Below are 11,143 nucleotides of genomic sequence, written 5' to 3'. Positions count from 1 at the left end.
TACATGTGAACAGTAGCCTAATTTCTGATCAGTTCATCAGTAATATTCAGGAAATAATAGATACTGAATGGATGTTTGAACTTATTTGCATGTTTGTTTTTTTTTTATCCTTATTCCAAATGATCAGGAAAAGAGGAAATCAACAGTAAAACAGGAGAAAGTAGTAAATTATTACTATATTAGGCTACTGTGCCAGAGTAAAATACGTGTGTTCTTGAGAGTATGGTACCTCTCATTGCATCACACTGACCTGTACTGTCCCTGAAACCAACTATTTAGCATCTGAAGGAGCACTTGATCATTACAGACAGGTGTGTTTGATCAGGGTTGGAACTGAACACAGGTCAAACACCTGTCATCGGGCCTGTACAAGGGGATTTTTTTCAAGTAGCCTAATCTGCACCTGAACAAGAAGGCCATAGACCCTAAAGACAACTGGCCCATAAATCTTGACAGCTCCATTGCAGTTGATTTAGGAATATGTCTTCAAGCAATAGTTCACCAAAGTTTATGCAGCTGGACTTGCCCACTCCTCTGTCAACCTTATTCAAGCGCCTGGCAATTAGATGCTATTTAAACTAAATGCAAATAGCATATTTTCTTAGCGATGGATGCTATTTACACTAAGTGCAAATAGTTATGCTATGTTAAATAGCAATATTTTCTGCTATTGATACTACTTATTACAAATAGCGGCAATTATCTGCTCCTCAGTCTTGTAGTACATTATAAAACAGTACGCAATAATAACGTATTGAGTGTAAATTATAGTTTTAATTCAAATTATTAAATGGATGCCACCATGATGGGGCAATAAAGCCCTCCCTACACCTACCCTAACCCTACCTGATACTTTATCTTCAACTTTTTGATTATTTCCTTCATTTTTATTGAAAATAAATGCCTTTCCGATGCGATATGAGATTTCAAAAGGGAGGAAAAATGTTTGACAAAAGGCGGGTTCGAATATTATGCATTCATGTGCTTTACTTTAGTGGTGGATGTCATTTTGTCCTTTGATGTATTCAGGATGCAGGTAACATAGGCCGACACCTGTCCACAAGACTAGCATAGTCTGAGAAAAACATTTCAACTGCACTAAAGCCAGATATCAGCAACTTGCCTATTGACTGCAAACTAAATATTACCAAGAGAATGAGTTTATTCTTTAAGCATCACAAGACGAATCCTTGTTGTAATAAACAGCTCACTTCTGCTTGTGCCATTAAACCAAACTGAGTCCAGAAAGTAAAGTAAATGGCAGGATGTCTTCAAATGTTGATGTAGACACGGTCCATTAATGTAGAGTTCAACAATGTCACTGATTTGAATCTGTGAACTAACACAGACCCCTTGAAAAAGCTTTTGGTGATCAACAGCATAACCACAAATGTCTTCCACTCGTCTTTGAATAAACATGTTTTGGCCACTTTATACGTCATTGATGCTTCACACAATCTCATTAACATGCCTCTCTCTGAGAGTGAGCTCTGAATTTAATGTTATGTTTGTTGTTGTTGGTCTACAGACAAGCACACACTTCCAATCACTGTGTCAGTTAAAGTCAGTGTATAAGTGCATGGCCATGGAAATGTAATATCTTGCAACATAAAAGACAAATTCGCATAGAATCGTTTCGAAGCTTTGAATCAATTGAACCGATTGCTTCGAGAAATGATTCAGTGTAAGTGCAAAACTCAAACATGCATAAAAACAGCTTTTACAAACACTTGGAAATATTTAATTGAAAGTGTACATATTAAAAGCCATCTCACGAAGCGTCAGTGTGAGTGTGTCGTTCCTCCCGCGCTGCAGGGGGCGCCGCTGTGTGTTTGACGCCGGAAGCGCTCTGCTGCTGCTGTTGTTGTTGTTGTTGTTGATGTGGCCCATTGCGGATGCGAGTCATGGAGTAAAGTGCTCCTGATTAAAACCATCAGATATAGTTAAATTCACCGCGGAGACACGGACAGACGGAGCACCGGCAGCATGTTTAAGAGCTGGAGCTCATGGCTGGGCGCAGAGTCCGAGAATGAAGAGAAAACGGACAAACAGGAGAAAAACATCGACACAGAGACCCAAGAAACACAACACATCCTACAGCAGGCCACAGGACTCAGCGGTGACACATTATATTATCATATAAGCACTAGATGTGACCCTGGACCACAAAACCTGTCATAAGGGCAATTTCTGCTTTCCGTTGATGTATGGTTTGTTATGATAGGACAATATTTGAAAATCTGAGAAAATCTCCTTTAAAGTTGTCCAAATTAAGTTCTTAGCAATGCATATTATTAATCAAAACTTAAGTTGTGATATATTTACGGTAGGAAACTTACAAAATGTCTTCATTGAACATGATCTTTACTTAATATCCTAATGATTTTTGGCTTAAAAGAAAGATGTATAATTTTGACCCATACAATGTGGCTATTGCTACAGATATACCTGTGCTACTCATGACTGCTTTTGAGCTCCAGGGACACATATATATGAGCTAACAATATAATATACCAGGGTAAATCTACAGTAGGTTTTGTGAGGGTTATGATAATTTGAAGTATCTTGTGTTTACCAAGCCTGCATTTATTTGATCCAAAATACAGCAATAGTTTTTACTATTTAAATTAACTGCTTTCTATTTGAATATATTTGAAAAAGTAATTTATTTTTGTGATGCGCAGCTGAATTTTCAGCATCATTACTCCAGTCTTCAGTGTGTTATGATGTTTGCTAGAAGAAATGCGATCAAGTCTAAATCAGAGTTTAATGTGTGTTTTAAACTCACTTCTCTGTCAGGCTTCATTCTGAACTTTGCAAGTAGCGCCAGTAAGAAGATCTCTGATTCTGTGGCGGAGACGGCACAAACCCTCAAGAAAACGGTGGAGGAGAGCAACATCGACGGCATCATCGACAAGGTACATCAGAGAGAAATGAAGAGCCTCTCTAGTTCATTTTCAGGACTTATCATTTGTCCAAGATGGTGAAATAAAACAGTATTGTTTGAAATACTAATGACATGTTCTTAGAAATGTCATTTTAAAAAACTGTGATGAACTGTTTAATTTTTATTGTGTGATTTAAAAAAAAAAGTATTGCTTTATTATACAATCTTAGATTTTTCATGTTAAATTTTAGAGCGAGTATTAATTTTGCTGTGTCATTGCCATTGAATTTAAAAATGTGAAATGTTTATCAGTGATGAAGTGTATTTTAGTCACAGTCTGGATGAAAAGCATTTTACTTTGATTTTAAAATTAAGGACTAAATCCTGGCCAGTGTTATTATAGTGTCATTGATTTACTTTTATATGTTTTTGTTAATATTTTGTAAGTTTTAGTGATTTTTTTTTTTTCATGTGTGTGTTTTTTTGTCACTTTTATTATTTTTTTTAATGTCTGTTTACTTTCATTAATGCTTTTATTTTTTAAATTTGTTTTTATATTTTCTTTTTTTATTTTAGTTAGTTTTTGGTGATTTTTGTTGTGCTTTTTTCATTTTTATTAGTTTATTTATTTATCATTTTATTTGAAATTATTATTTTTTTAATTTATAATTATAAGTTTATTTATTAATAATTTATTTATTTATGAGTTAAAGTTTATTTGTTTTTTATTTTTTATAATTTATTCATTTATTTTATAATTTATAGTTTGTTAGTTTTAGTAATATAGATTTAGATGTAATTTTTTCTATCCTCTAATTAATCTTATTAAGTTTTAGTACTTTTGTTGTGTGTTTTTGTGGCTGTTTTTACATGTCTATATTCTATATTTTTTATTTATTAGTTACTTTAGTACTTCATTATTGCCTTGGCTGCTAGATTAAATAAAAAACATTTCAGGTAAAGTTTATTTTATTTCAATTAATGATTTATTATTTATTTAATTTTATTTACAGTTTTAGTTTTACTTAAGGATAATAACTTTGATACAGACCAATATGTATGAGCTTATTGCATATATATATATATATATATATATATATATATATATATCGCATTCTCTTTCAGACCATTTTGGGAGCTTTTCAGAAGGAGCAAGAAAAATTTGTCCAGGAGAAAAATGCAAGGAAAACAGGTATGGACATAAATGCATGAATCTGTGACTTTGTACAGATATTTTAAAGAGAAATCTTTTTATACACGTATGTATTTTCTCAATCTTTTGTCCACAGATGCCGCGGTGCCGCCCTGGGTCGGATACAACGAGGAAGAAACCATTCAACAGCAGATGCTCGCTTTATCCGCTGTGAGCTTTACGTCCATATTTAAATGATTAGTACACTAAAATTGAAGATGTGTTTTTTTTAATTAAAGTATTATTTTAATAATTTACCCTCAGATCACTTTAAACCAAAACAGCATGACTGATTTATTCATTTTGTTGTCATTCAGGACAAGAGGAACTTCCTGCGCGACCCTCCGGCCGGAGTGCAGTTCCAGTTCGACTTTGATCAGATGTACCCCGTGGCTCTGGTGATGTTGCAGGAAGATGAACTGCTCAACAGGATGCGCTTTGACCTCGTCCCCAAACAGTGAGAGTCGGCTCCGTTAATGCCCTGTTCATTCATGCCTGGACTGACAGAGCAGATGAGTCTGAATTAGGGCTAGGGCTGTGTGATTAATTGAAATCATCAAAAAAAATCATGACCGCTGTGCTGCATGCACTGAATTAAAGTAACAGCGCATTGTTCGCAGTAAAACATTAACATGGATTGACACGGAAATGTAGTAATTACACCATAAATGCATATAATTAAAGTCTACTGTTTCGCAGTCAACTTGTAGGTTTAAAACAAGGAAGAGTACACTGTTAGATAAACAAGGCAATATTAGATGGCTGTAGGAAAACAAACTTATATTTATTGAGTTTAAACATGAATATGTCTATGAAAGATTGTATTACTGTATTGTGATATAAGAGAATCACGATGCTGAAAAAGCATTTTCAGTAACAACGTTTGGATTTGAAATCCAAGTAATGGATAAATGTTTGTGGTAAACATCCACGGATCAGGAGCGGACTGCAAACTCGTCCTGCTTCTGCACCGCATACTGTATACGCACTGCAGATGGAGTAAGTGTGAACCTGGCGTAACGCAACAAATCTCTCTCAAATGTTAGGGTTAATGCTGCATCTTTCTGGGGGGAAAAAATGCAGCGATATATAGTTTTTTTTATAGTTATTTTCAAAAAAACCTTCATTATGGTTTATTTAATTCTAACAAATAAGGAGAGACTTGGTGTTGTTTCCAAACAAAAGCAAATATATCGGTATCGGCCAAAATGAGTTGAAAAATATCGGAATATCAGATATCGTCAAAAATCCAATATCGTGCATCTATAGTGATTATTTTGCCTTATGTCTGTTCTAGAGACATGTTACAGCTTTTTGATAAAGCTCAAATTGGTTTTCTTTTGGAAATTCACACTGAATGCTTTTATGACTGTAAAGCATGAGTGTGTGTCAAAATCGTGATTAAAATCAAAATCGCAAAATTGATCAAAGAAATTGCGATAGGTTTTTTTGTCCATATCGCACAGCCCTGAGTGTGTGTGTGTGTGTGTGTGTGTGTGTGTGTTTCAGGGTGAAGGAGGACGTGTTCTGGAGGAATTATTTCTACCGCGTGTCTCTGATCAAGCAGTCGGCTCAGCTCACGGCTCTCGCGGCTCAACAACAGGCGGCAGAGAAGAGAGAAGAGGATAAGAACGCAGCGCCGCCGCTGAACGAGAACATCTCAGGTGTTCATACACTTACTGCAGGAAAATCCCTGTAAAAACACAATACTACATGATTTATGGTTATTATAGATAGCTAAAACCACTAAAAACATTTTTATTACATTTAATACTGTAAACATTCCCTGAAATGAAAAAGTATAAAATAAATTTACTTTCTAAGTACATTTAATGTTTTCCAATATGTCTATAATTTTATTACATTTGGTTTATTACATTTGCGTTATTTTACTACTTACTGTAATACTAAAAGAAAATGAGAAATATTGCCTTGGCAATACATCAAATAAAAATTTTTTAGTTTTCTTTTTTATTTAATTCATGTTTAAGTCATGAAAATATTTTTTTTTTTTTATGGTTTAGTTTTAGTTAGCAATAATACCCGTGCAACAAAATGAATTAACTTTAAAAATAACTAAAATGAAAAGTAAAAATTATTAAAATTTAATTAAAAAGCTATATAGACTTGTAAGAAAAAGCTATTAAAAATGACAAAAAAACAACAAAATTAAAGATAAAAAAAAATTTATTGAATGTATTAATATTAATAACTATAACAGAATCTCATAACATTGATACAATATAATGAAATTTAAAAAGGAAATTAAATTGTTGGATTAAATTGTAAAAGGAATTGTTGGATCCATTCATAAGGCTGTGGATAGATTTTGACATAAATAGTAAAGTCATTGTTTAGACTCTTGGAAAAGGAAATAAAGATGTATTTTCCTGTTCACAGAAACCATCAGACCGAAAACACCGCCTGTGGCCATCAGTGCTAAAGCTAAGAGCAATGAGGTAGCGTCTGCATTCTCCTCCCAGGCTTCTCACAGAGGCATTTCAATGTGTTTCTCAATCAGAAGGAACGAAATAAGTCGTTTTACAATTATGACTGACCAAAAGGCAATAGAAACAGTTATTGATTTTAAATTTTTATGTCTTATTTTGGATTCTCAATTAAAATTCGATGTGCATGTAAAGAGGCTTTGTAAAGCCATCAGAACAAACCTGAATTTAGGGCTGCAACTAACGATTATTTCGATATTTATTTTGATTATTATTATTATTATTAATATTTCCAATTAATCGGATTTAAAAAAAGGCCCAATTTTTTTTATTAACAAAAAAACACTTCAGCATTCTGCCCAATGTCCTTCAAACAAACGTCTCAACTGAATGCTATGAAACAGTGCTTAACAATTTATTAGACCACCTGTCATAAGAAAGAGAAAACACAAATATTTTGGGAATCTGTCAAAAAAATTTTAAATCTAAAAAGTTATTGTCAAAAATGAAGCGTCTGATATTTATATTCAGAATTACACGCTATAACCCCTTACAGTTCCTACTCTCATAAAATACGTGCGCTACATGTTGACTTTTAAACCTTAAAGGAACACTCCACTTTTTTTGGAAATGGGCTCATTTTACAACTCCCCAAGTGTTAAACAGTTGAGTTTTACCGTTTTTAAATCCATTCAGCCGATCTCCGGGTCTGGCGGTAGCACTTTTAGCGTAGCTTAGCATAGATCATTGAATCGGATTACACCATTAGCATCTCGCTCAAAAATGACCAAAGAGTTTCGATATTTTTCCTATTTAAAGCTTGACTCTCCTGTAGTTACATCGTGTACTAAGACCAACCGAAAATAAAAAGTTGCGATTTTCTAGGCTAGGAACTATACTCTCATTCCGACGTATTGTCAAGTATGGTAATCCATACTCGAAATTGGTGCTCTGCGTTTAACCCATCCAAGTGCACACACACAGCAGTGAGTAGTGAACAAATGCACACACACACACACACACCGTGAACACACACCCGGAGCAGTGGGCAGCCATGCTGCAGCGCCCGGGGAGCAATTGGGGGTTCGGTGCCTTGCTCAAGGGCACCTCAGTCGTGGTATTGAGGGTGGAGAGAGCGCTGGACATTCACTCCCCCCACCTACAATCCCTGCCGGCCCGAGACTCGAACCAGCAACCTTTGGATTAGGAGTCCGACTCTCTAACCATTAGGCCATAACTATATCATAACTAGTTACCGAGGTGGGGACTACTTTCAGGCGCTGCATCATATCAGTGCGTCTGCTGTACCCACGGCAGCATCTCATTCTGTTTCTGCCAATATTTTAGATGCATTTTGTCCATAGTAATGCGTTATTCAGTGCTGTAATTTGACACGACCGGCTGAAGTTGGACGTGCACTGTGGGCAGACCCGACTAATCGATAATGAGAATCATTGTCGATTATTTTTATTATCAATAATAATCGATTTCATCGATTAGTTGTTGCAGCCCTACCTGAATTGCTTATATGATCAGACCGTATCTATCACTTAAAGCAGCTATATATGCATGCAGTGGTCTTCTTACATATGACTTATTGTGTGATTGTCTGGAGTAAGATCTCTTAATTGACTATCAAACCTGTTAGATCCCTATATAAACAAACCTTAAACATTTTAGACAAGAGTTCAATCAGATGGCATCATTGTAACATTTTACAAAAATACAGTTTGCTTAGTTTTGAGAATTTTATGAATCTTTCTCTTATTCAAATGGTTTTTAAATGTCAATAAGCTTGCTCCAGATATATGCAAATTAATAGTAGATCAGAATAGTAGAGGGATCACTACAAGATGTGCAACTACACAGAACTGTAAAACTACATTTGTTCAGTCCACATTTTCACTGCAAACAGAGTTGAACATCTTTCTGAGAAATATCAAAACATGGTTCAAACAAAAACAGGTTTGTGAACATTGATGGTCTTAGATTTTTGTTAAGTTTATGTATTTTTTAATTGTATTCTAAAGGGGTCATATGACGTTGCTAAAAAGAACATTATTTTGTGTATTTGGTGAAATGCAATGCGTTTTTACACGGTTTAATGTTCAGAAAACACATTATTTTCCACATACTGGACATTATTGTTGTTCCTCTATGCTCCCCCTTTCTGAAACACGTCGATTTTTACAAAGCTCATTGTTCTGAGAAGCGAGGCGTGCTCTGATTGGCCAGCTATCCGGTGCCTTGTGATTGGCTGAATACCTCAAACGTGTGACAGAAATGTTACGCCCCTTAACGTATTGTGATGCGTGTCCCGGCGCGACAAGAAAAAACAATGAAACCCATTATAAACAAGGCATTTGTTGCATCCAGTGGGGACATAATTACTGATTATAATGACTTATACTGTCTTTTTACGTAAACATTACCACGTCTGCATTTATGATCAGAGAAACGAGAAACAACAAGCGCTACTCTACACCGCTCAAAACTCGTGTTTGAATCATCAGTAGCAGAAACATACTTACAGGCTGTGAGTCAGAAGGGCATGGGCAAGTCTTAACTTGTATAAAGAATATCTCTTTGGGTTTGAGATTTTAGTCTTTGCAACTTCAGGGATCTTATATATGCATCAACAGCTTGTAACACTCCAAAGAGAAAGCAAAACTTGAAATCGCATCATATGGCCCCTTTAAAAGCGTAACCAGGGACTGGGGCTGCAAATTAGCCATTGGCTAGAAGCCTGTGTGTTAAGCATCTGCATTGTCTCTGTTAAATAAACAACTAAATAAAGTTTTAAAATGAAAATTAAGCGCCTCTGTTCTCTGTGCTAGCAGGAGGAGGAGGACATCTCCACCAGCCCCGGTGTGTCTGAGTTCGTGAGCGACGCTTTTGACGCCTGCGACATAAACCAGGAGGATCTGAGGAAAGAGATGGAGCAGCTGGTGCTGGATAAGAAAGACGGTGAGTGACTATTACACAGCCTGCTGTAGCTTTAACACGCATCTGTTTCAAAATCCTGCTGTCCTAGACTTCAGTATTTCTGTTGTTATTTTGATACACTCTTATATGTTTTGTTAATATTTTAAATTAGATTTTAATTTTAAATCTTCTGTTTTTGTTCAATTTAATATATAAATTTAATTTAATTTTTGTATTTTTTGTTAATAAAAAAATGTAAATTATTTTAAAAAAAATTAATTGAATTTGACTTTTTTTATTAATAAAAAAAAAGTTTTTATTAAGTTTGACTTTTTTGTCTACTAAGTTTTATTTGAACTTAAACGAAACAAAAATGAAATTCTATGTTTTCTTTTCAGAAACATTTATTTAATTCTGTGCACCGCTTTTTAAATAGTACCAGGGTGATAATGCTATAATACTTATAATGTTTGCATTGTAACGATTCTTCTTCTTGCATAATGATTTTTTCTTTCTTTCTTTTTTTGATGAGACTTTTTAATAATGTTTTGTTTTTCTCAGAGCAGTGTGTGTTCCTGAAAAGAAAAAGTCTTTAATATCTCTCTCGTTTTCCCCATTCGTTCTCTGATAGAAGAGACGGCCGACTGGGAGAAGGAGCTGCAGCAGGAGCTTCAGGAGTACGAGGTGGTCGTCGACCCAGAAAATCGCGACGATAACTGGGACCGTGAGATTGAGGAGATGCTGCAGGACGACAGCTAAAGCGTGACAGCGCCTCCTCTGGTGTGGAGGACACACTGCTGCGCTCAAATGAAGAAATCAGCAGGACGGTTCTACTATTTCGTCAATCTGACTGGACTGAAATATCAGGATTTCCTTTAAGAATGTTTCATAAATGTGATGTTTAGCAGTAGAGGGATTCGGTGAGGTGCCAACATGCACAGAACTAAGATCGTAATTAGTGAGAACACATAAATCAGATATAGTTTGCTGATTTATCTTTTATTTCTGACTAATTTCTGCCATGAAGACCTTCTTTCAGAGCAAACCGAAGCTTAAAAAGCTGAACGGTTGTATTGCTCAAACACTATAAGCACACATATCGAGTCCTTTAGCATTGTGTGAATGGCTTCTCATTTCCTTTATTTGTTTTTGATTGTTGATTCAATATTTGTACTCTGATCATCGTCTGGCAGGTTTTGGTGAAGTTAATGTTTGAAATCTGAAATAAAATTGAATTCCATGCCTGTTTATTCATACTATATAAGGTGAGAGGTTTATAACTTTGTGTTTGTTTGTTTTTTTCAACTTGCACCTTGTCTTATTACTTTGAAGGTGGATAATCATGATTTTGCTGCAGTAAATAAAGTCTAAAATTCTCTCTTTTCTGGTTTCTTGTTTAGTTTAATACACTATGCTACATTTACAGTCAGTTATACTATAATAAAGTTAAAAGACACGTTTTATTGCACACCAAGTAACATTTAATGTGTCTTTACTATTGTTCTATAGGCATATATATATATTATTTAATGGCGCGCGTGCATGTGTTTTACAGGACATTTGTTCGTCTTGAACGTGTCACTGCGCACGCGGACGTAATGACGTCATTCGGGTTGCCAAGTGCATTTGAAAGTGTTAATACATGCCATTTTAAAATAATAATAAAAACAATGCTTTGCATTGTAACACTTT

The 11,143-nt window shown here is 35.1% G+C and overlaps 1 protein-coding gene across 2 annotated transcripts; it reads left to right on the top strand.

The window, feature by feature from the left end:
* The first annotated feature begins 1,840 nt into the window (after positions 1-1,840).
* Positions 1,841-10,833, top strand: LOC306860089 (synapse-associated protein 1-like). 2 transcript variants are annotated; one of them, XM_079401614.1, is made up of 9 exons: positions 1,841-2,119; positions 2,800-2,918; positions 4,013-4,079; positions 4,177-4,250; positions 4,397-4,536; positions 5,589-5,743; positions 6,480-6,538; positions 9,364-9,493; positions 10,083-10,833. In XM_079401614.1, exons 1-9 carry the CDS (start codon positions 1,987-1,989, stop codon positions 10,208-10,210), a joined length of 1,005 nt encoding a protein of 334 aa, XP_079257740.1. In that variant the 5' UTR covers positions 1,841-1,986; the 3' UTR covers positions 10,211-10,833. The 2 variants fall into 2 exon arrangements, with proteins under 2 accessions (XP_079257740.1, XP_079257741.1); XM_079401615.1 differs by having other exon boundaries at positions 1,864-2,119; positions 9,367-9,493.
* Positions 10,834-11,143: the final 310 nt, after the last annotated feature.

This window comes from Barbus barbus (assembly GCF_936440315.1).
Source record: "Barbus barbus genome assembly, chromosome: 40".
NCBI classification, from domain to species: Eukaryota; Metazoa; Chordata; class Actinopteri; order Cypriniformes; family Cyprinidae; genus Barbus; species Barbus barbus.
Note: the sequence above shows the minus strand (reverse complement) of the source record. Positions and strands in the feature narration are given on the sequence as shown.

Bases quoted from the DNA above. Each gene is read 5' to 3' on its own strand.
- LOC306860089 (XM_079401614.1), top strand. From the start codon at position 1,987: ATGTTTAAGAGCTGGAGCTCATGGCTGGGCGCAGAGTCCGAGAATGAA. The intron at 2,120-2,799 runs GTGACACATTAT...CTTCTCTGTCAG, and splicing joins GCAGGCCACAGGACTCAGCG to GCTTCATTCTGAACTTTGCA. The intron at 4,080-4,176 runs GTATGGACATAA...TTTTGTCCACAG, and splicing joins GAAAAATGCAAGGAAAACAG to ATGCCGCGGTGCCGCCCTGG.